This window comes from Miniopterus schreibersii, assembly GCF_964146895.1.
Source record: "Miniopterus schreibersii genome assembly, chromosome: 2".
Classification (NCBI taxonomy): Eukaryota; Metazoa; Chordata; class Mammalia; order Chiroptera; family Miniopteridae; genus Miniopterus; species Miniopterus schreibersii.
This window is the reverse complement of record NC_138102.1, coordinates 118,714,803-118,735,588: the sequence shown is the minus strand read 5'-3', so window position 1 is coordinate 118,735,588 and position 20,786 is coordinate 118,714,803. Positions and strand designations below refer to the sequence as shown.

Here is a 20,786-nt window from a genome sequence, read left to right as displayed (position 1 = left end):
CTAGGCTTATGTCTCAGAAATGTCCTTGGCAGTCTTTGCACAATTACCTCACACAGACAGCTGTATCTGATCTTCAGTCAGTTGTATGTTTTCTAGAGTATTGGCACTGATTTTACTTATATCATAGGGTATCTTCTTGCTTCCTAGAAATAGTTAGAAATAGAGTTTTAATACATTTTCCCCTTTCTTTAATTTGCACCTCCTTATTTTTTGTGACTAATATAAACTGGTTCTTATGTTTATTCAGCATTAAAAAAGTTCTCCCTGTGCTTATGATACATAAAAGAAGTCAAGAATGTAATTAAATCTAAAATAGAAAATTAACATAGCCATTTAAAAGAAGTAGTAAAGTAGTGTATGCTTCAAATATAAAGTGATATAAAATCAAAGCCGATAGAAATTCTTACCAGAAAGTTGACTATGAAATGAATATCAAGCAGACTTTTTAAAAAATTAATTAATTTACTTATTTTTTATTTAAGTATGGTTGCTATGCAATATTATATTAGTTTCAGGTATATATATAGTGATTTGACATTTATATACCTTAAAATGTGATCACCACACTAAGTCTAGTAATCATCTGTCACCGTGCAAACTTGTCACAATATTATTGACTATATTACCCTTCACCCTTTTTGTCACCTCTCCCCCCTACACTCACAGTCCCCTCCCCTCTAGCAGCCATTGTTTAATTTTTGTTTATGTAAGTCTAGGTTGGTTTTGTTCATTTGCTTTGTTTTTTTTAGATTCCACATGTAAGTGAAACCATATGGTGTTTGTCTTTCTCTGACTTATTTCATTTAGCATAATATCCTCTCGGTCCATCCATGTTGTCACAAATGGCAAGATTTCATTCTTTTTTATTGCTGAGGAATATTTTATTATATATGTATACTGTATCTTCTTTATCCATTCCTCTATCAATAGACATCTGAGTTGATTCCATATGTTGGCAATTGTAAATAATGCCGCAATGAACATAGGGGTGCATAAATCTATTCAAATTAGTGTTCATTTTCTTCAGATAAAAATTCAGAAGTGCAATTGCTGATCCTATGTTATATCTATTTTTGTTTTTTGAGGAATTTCCATACTGTTCTCCATAGTGGCTGCAAAAGTTTGTAGTCCCACCAACAGTGCATAAAGATTCCCTTTTCTCCCATCCTTGCCAACACATGTTATTTGTTGACTTTTGATAATAGCCATTCTGACTGGTGTGAGGAGGTATCTCATTATGGTTTTGATTTGCATTTCCCTGGTGCTTAGTGATGTTGAGCATCTTTTCATATGTCTGTTGGCCATCTGTATGTTTTCTTTGGAGAAATGTCTCTTCATGTCCTCTGCTCATTTTTTGAAATAGGATTAAAAAACTAATTTACAGTTTACTAGTTTTATATACAAATTTGGATTTATATCCTTTAGAGAAAACGGTCTTGAAAAACAGTTTGCTGTAAATATGTGTTCTCACATTATTTTCCCATGGTGAACAAATTTTAAGCAAGTTGTCTAAATTTTTTTTACCATCAGGCTGGTACAGTGAGCAAAATTTTCATAGGAAACAACATTATTTATAATATTAATGTCAAGACTGTCTCATTGACATAATGTTTCAGATGTTCCAGGCCAAGACTAGCATCTTGATAAAAAGATTATACGTAGTCTATAAGAGTAAGCAGAGGAAACTTGTCAAGCAGAGTGTGAAGCACCATAGGGAAGCTGCTATCGCAGTGTTTGTCAGGCCAACACAGTGTTTTCTCTCAGCACCGGACTTTGCTATTCTTATAGCCATATGTGAAAATAGCAAGACAGTAGTATCTAGACTAATTGCATTATGAAACCGTGTTTTAATACAGACATTACTCTATTAAAGTAATGTATACATTTTAAACTGGGTGTTTTGTTTTGTTTTGTTTTTTTGTGTTTTTAAAAAATATATTTTTATTGATTTCAGAGAGAGGAAGGGAGAGGGAGAGAGAGAGATAGAAACATCAATGATGAGAGAGTCATTGATCGGCTGCCTAGCCTGCAACCCGGGCATGTGCCCTGACCGGGAATCAAACCCCGATTGCCTGGATCCTAGGTCGACGCTCAACCGCTGAGCCACGCCCAGCCGGGCTGTTTAGTTTAGTTTTTTATTTTCATATATATAAAATACTTTACATAGTCCCTTGAGATTACATAGCTGTACTTTTAACCAAAGAATAAGTGAAATACTAATATATTGATTATATAATGAAACTAGAAGTATAAGATAAGTGAGGTACTCTCTACCCTCTTAGGGAGCTCGTGATCTAGTGAGGAATTCAGAAGGAATTACACAGAACTTTTATGTATGTCTAAGAGTGATACATTCATGGTCCCATAGATCTTAATCAGCTAAGAACATGAATTATTGAAAAAAATGAATGAAAGAAGTAATGAATGATGAATATCTAAACCAAATGTTATTAAAACTAGAAGAGAGTGTAATTTTCCATGAAGGAAAGCTTTCTAAAAAAGGTGGCATTTGGTCTTCATTTAGAAAGATGAATGAGATAGGGAAAGACATTTTGAGAACTTTGTGGAGAAAAGGCAGAGAGGCTGAAACTATGTTGTATGTTCTGAGTAAGGCAAGTCCATATGGCTATATGACAGAGAGTAAGGTGGGAGTGGGGGTGAAAATATGAAAAATAAATAGTAAGAATAAATAATAAATTTTCCTTAAAAATGAAACATAGCTGGAAAGAAAAATTAGGGCCAGATTGTGAGAGCTGTGAATGGTATGCTGAGATCTTAGAATATTATTCAGTGGGAGGCAAAATATACTTTGTTCCATAAAAATATCTTTTGTGTGTTTATTTAATGCAAAAGGGTTGCATAAATTCATCTACTTTTTTGAAAAGTAGTATTTTTTGGTCATTAGAAATTAAATTGAACATGGAGTGAGATAGGAGACAGGGAGACTAGTCAGGAAGCAGCTATCAAATTCCAAAGCAAGGATACGTTAGATAAGAATTGTAGGAGACAACAATTTACCAGGACTCTTCAAAGATAAACCAACTGACTTGATGACCAGTGGTGGGGAAATGGGTAGAGGGAGGGGCAATGAGGGCTAAAGAAAATGGCAAGGTTTTAGCTTCTTTGATTATATAATATATTACTTGGGAAAGATCAGATTTGTGGGTTCAGAAAATGAGTTTGGTTTTGCATATACTTAATTTTGGAAATGTTTAGCAAACAGTTTAAAATTCTTACCTAGAAATCCAGAAAGAAGTTGATACTGGAGATATGTAGGGATTAAATTTAATGGAGTAGATGTTAATTGCCCAAAAAAGAACTTGAAGAGTGGAAACAGAACACTTGCCATAATGTAATATTGAGTACACTAACATTTGAAGGGTAGGTGGAAGAAAGAGCCTTTGAAAAGAAGAGCCTGTTATCAAGACCAAAAGAGAAACAAGTGTTAACAGAGAATTTCAATACTATGAGACTTTCAGATTGGTCAAATAAAATGATAACCAAGATTGATTATTTTTGCTGACTTTAGAGATGGCATTCTAAAGAGTGGGAAGCCAAAATCAGATTGTATTAGTTCAGTCATTCTCTATTCATTAAGTAAACATTTTTTCATATCCTCCTAAGTACCAGGTAATGTATAGCACATAGAGAAATAACTGGGTAGTGCAGAAGTAGAAGTAAATATTAACTAATTTTTTAGAATCACAGTCATTATAACATTATTCAAGTGTTTATGTACTTAGCACTGTTTTAAGCCATTAACTGGATTCTTAAATTTAATACTCAAAACTGTTACAGTAATTTTTCTCTCTTCAGATAGGGAAACTGAGGTGTACAGAGAGTAACTTTCCCAAGATGACACAAAGCTGGTAAATAAGGTGGCCAGTTAAAATAATAAAAACACGTATTGATCAAAGCTTCTACCAAGCAGTGCTAACAAATAGGCTAACAACATAGCATAGCCATGCTAACGAAGAAAAGCTTGCGGGGAGAAGGGGTGCAGAGTTAAAAATTAAATGTGAAATTGCCATGAGAGTATTGGATATAAGTTTTGCTGGTTTGCTATGACAAGTAATTCTTGAGGTTAAGCTACTTGTTTTATAGACATCTATACCCATTGTCACCTATTTTAGCACCTATCTTTTTTCTACAATAGTAGAGGTTCATTCATTCATTCATTCATTCAGCAAATATATATTGAGTTTGAGATAATGTCAGTGAATGAAAGAAACAAAAATCCTTGTGTGCAGGGAGTTTACATTACATTCTAGTGGAGACCAGGGCAAGAGTGTGTGTGTGGCAGGGGGCACAGGCAATAAACAATAAACAAGTAAGTAAATAGAGAGTCAGGGGTAGCCTCATTAAATGGTGAGCTGTCATCAAAGACTTGAAAAACATAATTGAGTTACCAGGTGGATAGCTGGGGGGAAATCATTCCACAAAAGAGGACGATCTGGTGTGTGTGAGGAATAGCAAGAAGCCAGCGTGGAGGTGATGGAGCATCGCAGGAGAGGAGAGGAGGTCAGAGAGGTAACGGCTTTGCGGGGAGGGTACCGATTATGTAAAGCTGTGTAGGGTATGACAAGTCTTTTACTCTAAGAGAAATGGGAATCAGTCAGGGAGTTAAGTAGTAAGCAGATGGTACACATCAATTAGGATAATTTGAAGTTTATTTACAAATGGATTGTTTACAACGGTACGGGCAAAAGGGAATCATGGGAAATAGTGTAGAAATTGAGGGCTTACCACTCCTGTGTTCAAAGGAATGAGGGGAGGAAGAAGTAACTGGAACCTTAAAGAATGACTTCATGATTGTCCGGCTTCAGAGGTGACCTTTGCTCAGTGGGAGACTACCTCTCAGCGAGGCAGCCAGGGCATAAATATTCCGACCTCCGTCTTTTCTGTCTCCAGGCTCCTGCCTGGACTCGCCAATGGTCAAAATCAGTCAACAACTAGGTGGCATAGGAATCAGTTGATACAGTCCATACGAGTCAGCATCCAGAGGGTACTTCTAATGGAATGTACCGTTATGTCCTTTGCTGTGACAGTCTTCCACCTCTCCTCAGACTCTAAAATCCTCCAGAATTCAGTCGGTCATTACCAAAATTGTGTATATTCTGTAACCTCTTCTCAGAAATTTCCTTCATTTTCTTTCTAATCAAAAGCTCTTTCCTAAGGAAGCACACTTCCCATACACCTCAAGCAGTGGATTTTTCTGTCTCACCTCCCTTGTATGATGTAATTAGCCTCCTCATTGCTCCCTCTAGATTGTGTATCATCTAATGCTATTTGAGAAATCACCCCAAAATTGAACAACTTAAAGCCACATAATTTATTATTTCTCACAGTTTCTGTGGGACAAGAATTTGGGAGTAACTTGGGTGTGGTGGATTTCTTATATTAGATTTTTTCCCCCTGAAAGTAATATACCCCTTTCAGTGGTATATATTTTCCAGAAATACTGTTGCACTTTCAATCCAGTGTTAAGTAGTAATTTTTTTCAGTCAAAATTTTCTTTAGATTATTACTAAGGTAGGGTCTTCCTGCCTTTTTCAAGCAAGTAGACGTGCTATTTTCCTGGCAGCATAAGGTGAATTGCAGAGCAGTGATGGTACACTAATTATATCTTTCCTTACAAATTCATTGTGTGTGTGTTTTTGGTTTTTGGTTTTTTGTGTGTGTGTTTTTTTAACCCTCACCCAAGGATATTTTTTCCATTGCTTTTCAGAGAGAGTGGAAGGGAGAGAGAGAGAGAGAGAGAGAAACATTAGTGTAAGAGAGAGACATAGGTTGGTTGCTTCCCGCACGATCCCAGGGCCAGGGATCGAGCCTGCAACCAAGGTACATGCCGTGCCCTTGGCTAGAGTTGAACCCAAGATCCTTCAGTCCTTCAGGTGATGCTCTAACTACTGAGCAAAACCAGCTAGAGCCGTTGTGTGTTTTTTAAGTGGAATTCTCTCAACATTTTTGCAATAAGTTGACTTTCATCTCCTCTTTCCCAGTATTACAAGTTAGTTTTTTTTAGGTATTTGGCTGGGATATTACAAGTTGGGAAATTGCTAGTTAGTTATCATTTTAAATTATAAGATAATCTGGTATTCTGTTTTTGAGGATTAACTATATCCTGTTGGAAGCCTGGTTTGTTTCTTTGGTGTTTTGTTTTGTTTTGTTTTCTTCCATTAAATCTTTGCCTAATCTAATGGCTTGTTTCCTCATTTAAGTCTCTGCTCAATTATCATATCCTTGATGAAGCCTTCTGTATAATTAGGACAGATCTATTCACCTAGTGTACTATGAATGCCTTGTGGGTGTTCCTGAGATAATGGCTTCCTGCATCCCCTGGGTTTTGCCTCAACAGAATCATCATATTCTGTTTATTCCAGTTTGACGTAAAACTTTGCCATATTCCGAGAGTGCTGAGCTATAAAAAGTTTGGAAAGCATTAAATTAAGATAAAGATTTAGATGTGAAATGGCTCAGACTCAAAGTAACAGCGACAGAGGGATATTTTTCTTTCTATACAGAGGTAGGTGATTAGAGCTAGATGGGAGCTCTGTACCAGAAAGTCTTCTGAGAACCCAGAATCCTTCTGTCTTGTTGCTCCACCCTGTGCCGCTCTTGTTTACATGGCCCTAGTTGTCTTGCCAGTGTGACCAAAGGAGAGATGAAGGGGTGTGGAAAGTGTGGGGGAAAGAGCATGCCCCCCCTCTCTTTGAGCATATGACCTAGAATTTGCACACATCATTTCTTCCCACATTTAGTTTGCTGAAACGCAGTCTTGTAGCTATCCTAGTGGCTGGTGGAGTCTGGGAACTGCAGTCTTTAATCTGAGCAGGTGAATAACCAGCTAAAGATTCTGTGCTATGTTACGACAAGGAACAAGGAGAAAACAGATGGAGAGGAGGAAGAACTAGCTGTTTTATTGATTAGCACTTTTCCTAAACACCCTGAATAAATAGCACAGCCCACCTCTGTAACCCTCTACCCTTTACAGTAATGTCTAGGTGTTTCTCTTCAGAAGAAAATTAAGCTTATAGTAACCCATTCATTTAGAAGTAATCATGTCTCAGTTAAATCATAAAGCCTTCAGTAAAACTCAAGCCACTGTTTCTAGTCATCTTGGAAACAGAGGAAGTGGTCCAGAGTCCCTAGGACCTGGATAAGCTTCAAGGGCTCCATGAGTCCTGTGCACCTGTAAGTGAAATTGTTTATGTAGCTTGGTGGTTAAGAGTATGGCCACCAAAATCAGACTGCCTGGATTTAAATTCAAGTTGTGCCATGTGCTAGATTTGCAGCTTAGGCAGGCAATTTACTTAACCTTTCTGTGCTCGGTTTCCCTATCTGAAACATGAGAATAACACTATACCTGCTTCATAGAATTGCTATGGGGACTAGTTAATACATTTAAAGTACTTACAGTAGTGCTAACAATATTAAACTCTGTGTCAATAGTAGCATTATTTCTATTCCTGGGAGGTCCATATCTTCCATCTGATTATTAGTAGGGTCTATTATAAATATTAATTTAATACCTGAAAGAAACCATTTTCACAGGCTTATGATCTCCATGAAATTTAAACTTTCTCTATTTTAATCTAAAGTCATCTGCTCCTTCATAGCACAAAGGTTTATTTAATGGAACTTAACTCAGTATTTTCTTTTAAAGTGTTCTTGTTTTCAAGTTTTTAGTTCTATTTTACTTTTTAACCTAATAGAAAAATTTTATTTATCACAATTTTCTTTTAATTGTCACAATTTTGATAAAAGGTAAGCTCTTATTTTCCAAGCTTTCATTTAAAATAGAAATTGGTTTCTTCTCCTTTTCAAAAACTCTGTAATTAATAGTTCCACATAAGGGGTTTAAACATCAGCAAGTTGCATATGTAACTCTATGTCAGTTGGGCAGCTGATACATGTGATTAAACAGTGAATGTTGATTTTTGTTATTGTTACTTGAACCATAAATGTAATTGAGCCAAATTGAATCACAGTTGAAAATATTACAGCCTCTTAATATGATGAAAAAAGAAAGGCCTATACAGCTGTTCTTTTTTTGTAAAGTGAACAGTGGCTGAAAAAAATTGATGTTTCAACATTGTTAGAAGTGAATAACATTGTTCTATAATAAACTGCCAAATGTCATATTTGATAAATCATTTTTTTACAAAGTCTGGTCAGCAATAAATATTCAGTATCTCATTACTTATCTGCAATATGCTGAACATGAAAAGTATTTCTATTTTAAACTGCTTTTGCTAAATCTTACAGAAATACTTTTGGCGAATTGGTTGGTTTCAAATTGTTGGAACTTAAACATCAACAGCTGTTGTTGAGAAAATACCATTTTCATAACATTAATATGCTTTCAATTAACAAACTGGAATGAACTGTTAAACATTACCACTTCCTTGTTGAACTACTGTTTGACTCTCTCAGTGACTGATTTGCTTTCTCAGTAGATTATTTACTTTAACTGAAAGAGGAAGAATTTTATTTAAATAATCCATGTTTTTCTCCATCTGCAGAATGTACCCAAGAAAAGTGGGGATTTCCAATGTGCCACTATTTAAAGGAAGAGAGATGGTGTTGTGGTCGTAATGCCAGAATGTCAGCCTGTTTGGTATGATTGTATTTTTTTTGGACTAAGAAGTTTATCCAGATGTTGCAGAATGTATTATTTTTTACTAATACCATGCATTAAATGCCAAATTTTGCAGAGCATCATCATTGATGCTTTTGTGCATTTCAAATTATGGAATAAAAGGACTTTCCCTTCCAACATTATCCACTCTACATGCAGTGTGGTAACAATTTATAGTTGTACTATAATTTTGTATTACAGTACTTAATTTTTTACATATAATTACTTCAATTGTTACATAAAATGTACCAACTACCAAGTCTTAAACAGAGAATTAGTTCAGTGCTCTCTCCACAGCTCTGTGGTGTGTTTGTGTTTATAGCAGATCATTTTAAATTTTTATAGAATGGGAAAAATATTATTAAGCTACTGGAATATAACGTAACTAGTTATATAAAACCTTTATTTTGCCGGATTTGTTAGTGTCCTTAGACCTAGAAAACTTTCTCCCGTGGTCTTCCCTGTTTTGGTGCTATAATGGTTTGCAAAAGTACAGATGCAAGTTAAACAGTGTATTTTTTTGTCATCTGAAATCTAAAATATGGTTGATTAAATAATGGGATTAATGTTCAACACCAAGATGAATTAATATTATAGGGCCATTATATCTATGGTAGTAACATTGCAGTATAAAAAACAGTGTACCAGTGTCCTAGGTCATGTATCCCAGAATTATCTTAGAAATCTATTTATGCTTAAGTAATAATTTACTTTTACAAGTCCTCTTAAAATACTTCTGTGTGAATTTGTCTTACCCTTTCATTATATCTGTAAATGATACTTGTTTAACTCTTGTTAGAGTGACAGGTCGTTCCTGGAATGACTTGGTTCCCAGAATGCTGGCAAACAGGCTTATAGCTTATACCATCAGGCAAGAAATTGAAATAGTCTTTTAATTTAGGGATTCTGACTATCCTAAGAGTAAAGACCAAGATGTTGGCACCAGGGATTTCACAATGAAACAGGACAGATCTCACCTTTATGGTGAGGCCCACAATTAAGAGTCCTCGCTCATAAGCACAATGCTTCCACAAAGGTTTGTGATACCCCATTTTAATTATCAACAGACAGCTAAGAATCACTAGTTGTCTAAGAAAGTCTAACATGAAAGAATATAGACCCAATAAACAAATAGGAAAAAAAGCAACTTAGAAGTAATGGACACTATCCAAAAGAAGATAACTATTAATGTCCCAAAAAGAGATAAAAGAATATACTGTATACACAAAAAAGGAATGTTTGCTGTAAACATAGATATTAAAGAACCCAAAAGTAGAGTTTTGGGGGGAAAAATTCCAAGATATAGAATTTGTAGACCACGCTGCATCCAATGGGATGCCCCTCTCCTTAGCTTCATTCCAGTTCCTGCCCATCTTGACTTTTTTTGATGCTGGAGTGATCTTGAAAAGTGTAAGGAACATTTCTTTTGGTGCATCTTGTTTTATTGCCTTTTGCTCTACAAGTGATCTGTTCCACAAATATTCAAAGCTTAAGGAAGTTTTTTTGGTGTTTTTTTAAATACCTTTTTGGTGATACTTTCAGATAAATTGTTAAGGGTATTAACCAGAGACAAAATTTTAATTCAATTAATGCACTCTTGTCAGCAACAAAACTGCAAAATATTTTAAGTCCGTATAAACTGAATACTTGCTATGTTTTCTTATCTTTATTTATTGGCCAAGAAAAATATTAATGTTTGTATGAAACTTCTTAGCACCTACGTGATTATCTTTTATTATATAATCAAAGTTTATCATTTGTATTTCTAAAATAAACTCATCAGCAACACATACCAAAAGTAGCATTGTGTGGTATGTGATATTTTTATTGACATCAAATAACTTATTATTAAACACTCTTGTTTCTTTATTCAGTTCAGCCTTTTAGCAAAAGCCGTAACAAAAATCTAATCTGAAATTAGCATAAGTACTATAAATGGAAGGTCAAGTCGATGGGAAAAGTACGTATTTTCTAAAATAATTTCTGTAAAGCAAATTTTCATACAGTGGACTCTTCTTCCCACTGAGTCTACATGGTTATGAAGCATGAGAAGTAAGTCAGTTCAAGGAGCAAGTTTTATGTCCCTGCTTAACTGCTAACTAGCTATGTTACTTTACCTCGTCAACAACCTTGTGCATCTGCAAAAATTGCACTTAACAAGCTATTTTGTAAATTATCCTTCAGTTTTAAAAGTATATGATTCAGCTATATCTGAAAAGTATTCTTTATGGAAACAGATCTGAAGCAAATATGGGTATTTTAAATTTGAATAGGAAGTATATGCAGATCCCTTATGTTTTGGGTACTTTATGTTTGAAATATTTTCTAATTAAAATTTTAAAAATATCAGTTAAAATATTTTAATATAATTTAGTTATAAAACTATGCGAGTGTGGAAATATATGTCTCTAAAAAAATGAAAGTTTCAGAAGGCTCTATTCCATATTTAAATTATGGCAAATCTTTCATATATATCTTTTATGTATTGGGTTAAGACTATTTTTTAGAAATATTAGTAACTTCTTGTAAAAATGTTTTGGATCTTAAGAAAATACAAATTTAAAATCAGCTACATACAAAATTGTAAAAATATGTATTACTTTCTCTTTTACCTGACACTTGATCATATAAGAATTTGAATTGAATTTGTGGACCATGCAGACCAAAAACATACATACTTTTCTAAACTAAACATTCACCTATAATCTGTTCATTTTTGTTTAATGAAAGATGCATTCTGTGTTTATAAAAAATTGAAAGAAAGCCAGCTAAAAGTAGTATATAAATGTCTATGTATATGCATAATAATAGCTTTGGATTTATCTGATTGTTTTAGCTACCATAAAAGTGAGCCAAGAATATGTCATTTCATTCTTTTCTGTTTTCTAATGCCTTCTAAAATTCAAGGAGTGTATACAGTTGGGGTGTGTGTGTGTATATGACACACATACATTCTAAATCAGCCCTAAATTATATAAGTATACCAGTTAACATTCCTTAATGATATTAACACTTTTAAGTGTATAAACATACATGTTATCACTTAATTAATCTTTTTAAATGTCACTTTTACAAGCCCTTATACAGTGTGTTTATCAGTCTTATATGATAAGACTAAATATATCAGCAGTCTTTGTCTTATTTTTTTTTTTTCTCCTTAAAGGCACTGGAGCGGATTGCAGTTGGCCAAGGGGTAAGTTAAGTGTTTATCTGATTCAGCTGATGAACACGATAGTTTTCTCTTAAGTGCTCCTCCTACTTGACCTGCTGATGAACTTAAAATCTGATGGGTTTTAATAAATATCACCTCTTTTTGTCACCTCTTCAAATTTAAATTTATATTTTTTCTATAAGTTTACTTTAAAACATAAGTGAACTTTCAAAAAAAGTAAATTGAACTTTTAGGAAAACTTCCACATTATACTCTTGTACTAATGTCTTATATCTTCATAGTGTACTAAGCAGTCTTCAGATATTTCCAAAGACTACTATTGCTGACTATCAGGCTTTTAATGGGTTCAGTTTAAGCAAGATAACCAAGGTAGAGCATTCAACTTATTTTTTAACTATTATCCAAAACACATATTTCTATTTTTTTTTTTTTTAATATATCTTTATTGATTTCAGAGAGAGGAAAGGAGAGAGAGAGAGAGATAGAAACATCAATGATGAGAGAGTCATTTATTGAGCCCGCAACCCGGACATGTGCCCTGACCGGGAATCGAACCCCAGTCGCCTGGATCCTAGCTCGACGCTCCACCTCTGAACCATGTCCGGCTGGCCAAAACACATATTTCAATTGGATATTTTTAACTTTTTTCTTTATTGACTTGATTAGGCATTAGTTACAACAGCCAAATAGATTACACACAGAAACAGAAGTTAAATGTGGCCCCAAAATATCCATATAATTTTCTTATCCTCCACCTTAAGATTTTATGAAACATCATAGGAACTTTTTTTTAAATAAATATATTTGATTGATTTCAGGGAGAGGGGGAGAGAGCGAGATAGAAACATCCATGATGAGAGAATCATTGATTGGCCGCCTCCTGCACTCCCCCTGCCTGGGGATTGAGCCAGCAACCGGGCATGTGCCCTGCCCGGGAATCAAACCTCGATCTCCTGGATCCTAGGTAGATGCTTAACTGCTAAGCCACACAGGCAGGGCCATGCTAAAAACTTTTAAAGTTATTTTTAAGAGTTCATTTTAAACTTTTCACAAGATTTTTCTTGTTGAACTTAAATTTTAGAAACCTCTCTTTTGCTTCTCTTCAAGGATCATTAATATGTTAGTTTGAATTTTTTAAATAATAATTTTAAAATAATGATAGCAACAAGTATCATTTACTAAGTGCTTACTCTGGACCAAGCACAATACTAAGAACTTTGTTTTTAAATGTCACCATCTAAAAATTGATAAAAACTGATTTTTTAAAAGGCATTAGAGCATATTGTTTGGGCTTGGGCTTTAGTCTCCAATTATGGGTTTGCATTTTATCTTCATCAGTTACTCATTTAGTGACCTTGGACATGTCATAATTTCTCCGTAGCTTACTTTTTTTATCTATAAAATATGAATAATAATAATAATGGGAACGAACAGCAATAATACCTTCAGAGTTGTGAGAATTAAACGAATGAAAAATGTAAAATGTTTAAAACAATGTCTAGCACATGGTAAGTGCTTAATAAATGTCAACTGTTGTTACTCTTATAGGCCATTAATAATTATGATTATGAAAATAGTTAAATCTAACACAGAGGTTACAAAGCACTGTTCAGTTTTCTTCATCATCTGAAGCATACTGCATACGTAGTGCTGTGACATAGGTACTACCATTATCCTGTGATGCATCTGAGGAAACTGTTAAGTAGTGAACACTGAGATTTGAATCTGACTCTGGAGCCCAAGCTCTTAACTCCTATCCTGCATATCAACTTAGTCATTCCATAGGAGCCTGGAAGAGGAAAGTGCCTTCGTCATAAATGCCCAGTGCATTTGTGTGGTGATTTTCCATTTCCCAAGTACTTGCTCATGCTTACAATCAATCTTACGAGTTGGGTATTACACCAAACTTACATAACATGATACACAGCAGAATTTTAATAGTGCATTCCAGCTCCCTTAATTAATTGTAGAGTCCTGACTTCCAGTTTAGTGCCCTTTCCATGAGACCTGTAAAATGAATGTCAAAAGTATATATATATATATACTTTAATGGTGCACTCTTTCTGCTCCCTCTTATTTTAACATGCATTAAAGTGTTAAGTTGATTTATCACTTGCGAAGGAAAGAAAGTAAACTCTGAGCCACATCCAGTTTATTCCTGGAATGGTCAGGCCCCGGCTGCTTAACTGTTGACTCCCTCCCCACTTACCCCCATCTGTATTTACCAGGATAGATAGTCCTAGTTATTCCAGGAATGTGCATTTGAAGGTACTTCATTACTCTCTTCCCTTCCTCTTAGGAAACAGCTGTAAAGCTCTTATTTACTCGGGGGATGATGATTTATTCTATCCCGTTTGTAGTTTTTTATGTGTTCCATTTCTTTATGTTCTCTTGTTAAAACACATGTCTTGGTCTTTTTTGTGGTTTTTCCATAATCGGTTTTTAATAACAATATAAATATAATATTTCTAAATTATCTTGATACAATTTATGTAATTTTCAAAAGCATGAGAAAGCAAAGCTTTACCTATTTTAGGAGTTTCATATAAAAGTCACATAAAATTAAAGTTTCCCTCTCTTATGCCTAATCAAATTAAGAACTCTTTAAGCCACTTATAATACTAATACTAATAATATATTTCCCAAAATCCCTTGAATTTTAATAGAACAATGTAAGAGTAGGTATTAATATATGGAAAGTGATTTCAGCATTTTTGTGAGAGAACTAAAGGGATTTGGGGGAAAGTGAGGGACAGATGACAAAGTAGAAATTTGGGGTGCTGCAGAAATGAATTACTTAGAATGAAAAAATGGAAAATATATCCAAAGATGGGAAATTTTGAATGAAATGTTTTGTAGCATGAATGTTTAGAATATGAAATGTTCTGGGAAAGTTGAAAAATCAGACTTTTTTGTCATAAGTCAAGGAGTTGTATTTGGAAAATGATTTTATATAAGAAGTGTGCCTTTTAAAGGTTATAAATTTTAGTGTGGGCACTCAAGTATGTGTGCATATCTGCTTTCAGTGAGTTATTGTTGGAGTTGAGATGGGGACTGTGGTATTCCTAACACCATTTCCTACTAGAATCACTCTCCCACTCCCACCATCCAGAAAAGATATATATGTTCAAAATGCTCTATCAAGATCCTACTAGACAGACATTCTTTAGTGACTTAAGAAGGTAGTACCATCAGGCGAAGACCTAAGAAATAATGGTTGACCTTCAACTCTTAATTTGCGGTGTTTTTAGTCTCAGCATCTGTGGTTCACTGTGTGGAAACTTGATATTAGATGGGGGAGGGAGACAACAGAATAGGTTTTCTGCCTGAACACACAGGCAAAATTTATCTTGTGCTAAACTCCATCTGAATCCAAACATTCCAGTTGTAAACAGATGAAAATAGCAATTTGGGGCTTTGAAGGAACATAGGAGTTACAAAAGAGATAACTCAGTGAATTTCACTGAACTCTTATCTTTAAAACTTTATCAGACATTGAACAGTTTTTAGATTTTACCTTATTTGACTTCTCAAAAGCATTTAATATTGTTGACCTCCCTCCATACTTGCTCATTTTTCTCATTTTTCTTCCCCCCCCCCCCCCCCCAATAGTAACTTTGCATGGAAGCAGGTCATTGTTGCTGACATTTTTAGTTTGATTTTCCTGTATTCTTAATATTAACAGGTCTTTGGGGATGTGGATGGATTTTGTAGTTTCTTGGTTTAAAAGTTCCTCTTCCATTGCTATGGTCAGGTACTCTCTCTATGTACAATTGACAGTTGAACAACATGGGTTTGAACTCTGTGGGTCCATTTACTTATACATGGGTGTGTTTTTTCTCTCCAGTAACTTCCTGCACTATTTTCTATGCACTGTTGGGAATCAGTGGATGTGGGGGGCCAATTGTATGCATTGATTTATACCATTTCATAGAGGGGACTTGAGCATCCACAGATTTTGGTATCCACAGAGGCTCCTGGGACAAATACCCCTCTTGTTACTGAGGGATATCTTAAGTTTTGGGGGACTTAAAAGTTATATGCTGCCTGGCCGGCGTCGCTCAGCGGTTGAGCATCAACCTAAGATCCAGAAGATCAAAGTTTGATTCCCGGTCAGGGCACATGCCCGGGTTTCGGGCTTGATCCCCAGCAGGGGGTGTGCAGGAGGCAGCCAATCAATGATTCTCTCATCATGGATGTTTCTCTCTCTCTCTCTCTCTCTCTCTCTCTCTCTCTCTCTCTCTCTCTCTCTCTCTCTCTCCTCTCCCTTCTTCTCTCTGAAATCAATAAAAACATTTTTTAAAAAAGAAAAAAGTTATACACAGATTTTTGAAGTGCGGAGGTCTTCACCCCTAACAATGTTGTTCGAGGGTCAACTGTATAGTACTTTTTTTAACCTTCTGCTTCTGTGAAACTGATGCTTCATTGGGGCCCTTGTCTTCATTTTTTCTTTCATTTGGCAAAACCTTTGCACCTTCAGGAATACCTCCCACCTCTTTTTCCCCAGGAAATGGCCTTGTCAAGACTCCAGCTTCTGATACTATGTCATTCCAAGGCTCTTCTTTTCAACACTACAGTAGCCAATGCTACGATCTTTTATGCCTCAGACATATTTTTAGTGTGTCCTTACTTAGGGTAGTACCTTCTCTTTCTGGGTGTTGATCCTGGATAATATTGCTATTCCACCACCATTAGGACATATCCTATCTGACTGCCCTCTTATACAGAGCTGACTTGGCTGGTTGTGAAAGTTTATTTCTACATTATTTTAACTGATAAGCCTTTTACTTGGGATGTTAGCTCATTTTTCTTTGCTAACATTTTAATTTTGAATGGAAAAATAAAATTGTCTCTTAGATTTCATAATAGTCAGGTTTTTAACATTCACTTATGGTCTCAACTCTTACATTGATTTGATTTCTGTTATTTGTTTCTTGTGCTCATATATGTCTACATTTTTTTTCAGCTGCCTACTGAATCACTATTCTACCGTGCAGTCCTTCAGGATATTATTAAAGATTGTTATGGCATCACCAAATGGTATGAGGGTTTTATTTTAATAAGAGTAACTATGCTGTATTGTATATGAAGTGACTTTTAGTCTTCAGGTGGATTTATTCAGGGTCACTTTACTGGTTAAAAAAGCCTTGAATTTGAGCATAATTTCAGGAAGTAACAAAGAAGTGTGCAGCAACTGTATCTAGGTTAATCATTGTTAAAGTGGAGGCTCTGATTCCTTTTTGTTGTGAAAGATTGTTGTAATGATAAAGTAATATATGTAAAATGTACTTTAGAAATTTAGAAATACTGAAATGTTATATGTAATTTGTTGCATATTTGAGCAGGAGTTATATTTAAAATGTTTTACAACTAGTACTGCATAACCACTTAACTAATTAGAACAGATATTGATCATAAACAACATTTTGGCCATTTAGGTCTCTACTGGTTGAATAGTTGCCCTACATATGTTTTTATTGTTGTTATTTCTGTTTTCTCTAAACAATGCCTTGCTTATACAGAAAGGCAAGGGTAGGAGAATTTTTCTATAATATTGATTTGATGACTGCTGTACTCAAAAATACTTTCACAATCCTAGCAAGTTCTATGAATGTCTTCCTAATTACAATTTTAGGGCTTTTATGGCCATGTGATTGTAATAAGATTATTCAAATCTATTCATAAATTTGTTAAAAATCATCTGTAAAATCAATTTTTTCTAAGCCTTTATTCTCACTTAAAAATTCAAATCCCTCCAACCTTCCACATTCCTGCCTTTCTTTACTACTCAAAAGATAGATGGTATTTGTTATGACTTTCATGCCAGAGCTCCATTGACCTTTCACCCACATTTGGCCATGTTAACAATTGTGTGTGTTTTTTCTCCAAACTCTCTTACTCACTGACTGCCATTAAGCTGCATTCCTCTAAGTTTCTTTTCCTATTCAGAACACTTTTCTATTTTCTTTAAGGGTTTTTCTTCTTAATCATTCCCTAAATGTATCTAGGCATTCTCTAATGTTTTATACACAGCTCTCATCTCTTAATTCTTTATATTTTCTCTTGGCAGTTACAACAAATAACTTGAATCTTGTATCTGGCTCCACCTCTTTTTAGAAGTTCAAATCTAAATTTCATTTTCATCTGCACAGCTTCTCTTTAGGTACCTCACATATACATCAGATTCAGCCACATCAAAAACCAAAGTCAACTTTCAACCAATTCTATTCCTCTTTTTTCCACTGTCTTGACTTCTTTTGTCATTTCTGGGAACAGTATGACCATTGTCCACCTTTAGAAATTATAAAACCATATTTGATTCTGTTCTTTTTTCACCATCAAACCACACATTCTAACCACTTGCTGAGACTTGCACATGCGATTTTTTTTTTAGCCTAGTAGTTGTTTATTGTGTGACAGGCAGCTGATTAGGTTCTGGATGCCTAGGATATAGTGTCCTCACAGCAGTATTTCATATTCTAGGTAGGATGACATGGCAAAAAGTAAAGAAAATGATAGAAACCCACTTCCAATAATAGCCAGCTAGATAATTAGAACCAAACCTCCATGTAAGAAAAACTAAAAACACTGGAGATATGTGCTCATGCCTGTGTGTGTATGGTGTGTGTGCACATGTGTGAGTGTATTTAAATTTGTTTTGAATTGATTTAAGAACATCAGAGACTGATCAAGAAAGTTTAAATTATAGGGCCAAATAGCTAGAAGATGGAAACCAGGACAAATGAGCTCAGCTTTTAGGGCTGCATTTCCCCAGAGGCATCTGTCAGTTCTTGAATAAGCAGCTATTTGCCAGTCAACAGAGTGGGTAGAGAAGTCATCACAGCTTTCAGTAGAATAACATTTCTAGTGAGACAAAAGTTAAGAGTTCATGGCCTGCCTAGGATGAGGACCCTGTAGGCCAAGTAAACCACTCATATTTAAGTTAGGTCTCTGGAGATTCACACTGTATGAGTGAGGGTGAACTAGAAATAAAACAGTCCTAAATGGACTAGAACCCTACTTGGAATCATCTTAAACTGTGATTAAAGTATTTATTTTATTTCTCCTTTTTTATTTTTCAATTCCAGTTAACATTCAATATTATATTTATTTCAGGTATGCAGCATAGTGGATAGTTATTTATATAATTTACAAAGTGATCCCCCAATAAGTCTAGTACCCACCTGGCACCGTACATATTTATTACAATATTATTGACTATATACCCATGACTGTTTTGTAATTTCCAATTTGTACTTTTTAATTCTTTCACCATTTTCACCCAGCCCCCTAACCCTACTCCCATTTGGAAATCATCAGTTTGTTCTACGTATCCATGAGTCTGTTTCTGTTTTGTTTATTATTTATTTTTACTTTAGATTCCACATATAAGTGAAATCATATGATATTTATCTTTCTCTGCCAGACTTATTTCACTTAGTATAATACCCTCTACGTCCATCCATGTTGTCGCAAATGGTAAGATTTCATTCTTTGTATGGCCAAGTAATATTCCATTGTATATATGTACCACATCTTCTTTATCCAGTCATCTATTGATGGGCACTTAGGTTGCTTCCATATCTTGACTATTGTAAATAACACTGTAATGAACATAGGGGTACATATATCTTTTCAAATTAGTGTTTTGGATTTCTTCGGATAAATACCCAAAAGTGGAATTGCTGGCTCATAAGGTCGTTCTATTTTTAATTTTTTGAAGAGCCTCCATACTGTTTTCCATAGTGGGTGCACCAGTTTGCAGTCCCACCAATAATACACAGGGGTTCACACATCCTTGCCAACACTTATTGTTTGTTGATTTATTGATAGTAGCCATTCTGATTGGTGTGAGGTGGTATCTCATTGTGATTTTAGTTTGCATTTCTCTGATGATTAGTGATGTTGAGTATCCTTTCATATGTCTCTTGGCCATTCTCTTTGGAGAAATGTCTATTCAGGTCCTCTGCCCATATTTTAATTGGATTGTTTGGTTTTTTCAGTGCTAAGTTGTATGAGTTCTTTATGAATTTTGGATATTAACCCCTTATCAGACCTATCATTGGCAAATATCTTCTCCCAATCAGCAGGTTGTGTTTTTGTTTTGTTGATGGTTTCTTTTGCTGTGCAAAAACTTTTTAGTTTGATGTATACAAGAATAAACTCAAAATGGATTAAAGACTTTGCCCTGGCTGGGTGGCTCAGTTGGTTGGAGCGTCTTCTGTACAAGAGACTGCTAGTTCTATCCTCCATTGGGGTGCGTATTAGAGGAAACCATCGATGTTGCTCTCTTACATCAATGTTTCTCTCTCTCTCTCTCCCTCTGCCCCTTCCTCTCTCTAAAAAGTCAGTAAAACATATCCTTGGGTTGAGGATTAAAAAAAATGGATTAAAGACCTAAATGTGAAACCTGAAACCATAAAACTCCTAGAAGAAAATGTAGGCAATAAAATCTCTGCCATTGCTCTGGGTAATATTTTTTTCTGATATTTCTCCTTGGGCAAGGGAAACAAAATAAAGAATAAACAAATGTAACTAAGGCAACCTACTCACCAGGAGAATATATTTACAAATTATATATCTGATAAGGGGTTGATATGCAAAATATATAAGAAACTCGTACAACTCAATAACCAAAAAATAACTCAATCAAAAATGGGCAGAAGACATTTATCCAAAGAAAACATACAGATGGCCAACAGAGATATGAAAAGATACTCAACATCACTAATCATCAGGGAAATGCAAATCAAACCCACAATGAAGTACTACCTCATACCAGTTAGAATGGCTATTATCAAAAAGTCAACAAATAACGTGTTGGTGGAAATGTGGTGAAACGGGAATCCTTGTGCATTGTTGGTGGGACTGCAAACTGTTTGACCCCTATGAAAATAGTATGGAGATTCCTCAAAAAACTAAAAATAAATGACCATACCACCCAGCAATTGCACTTCTGGGTATTTATCCTAA

General features: G+C 35.0%; 1 protein-coding gene across 2 annotated transcripts in view; it reads left to right on the top strand.

Moving 5' to 3' along the window:
- METTL25 (methyltransferase like 25) overlaps positions 1-20,786 on the top strand; it is a 92,251-nt gene that overhangs the window by 46,315 nt on the left and 25,150 nt on the right. For both annotated transcript variants that reach the window (XM_081128394.1, XM_081128395.1), the window contains exons 6-8: positions 8,526-8,620; positions 11,805-11,834; positions 16,780-16,853. In XM_081128394.1, the coding sequence (XP_080984520.1) occupies positions 8,526-8,620; positions 11,805-11,834; positions 16,780-16,853 (199 nt within the window). The remainder of the gene's footprint in view (positions 1-8,525; positions 8,621-11,804; positions 11,835-16,779; positions 16,854-20,786) is intronic.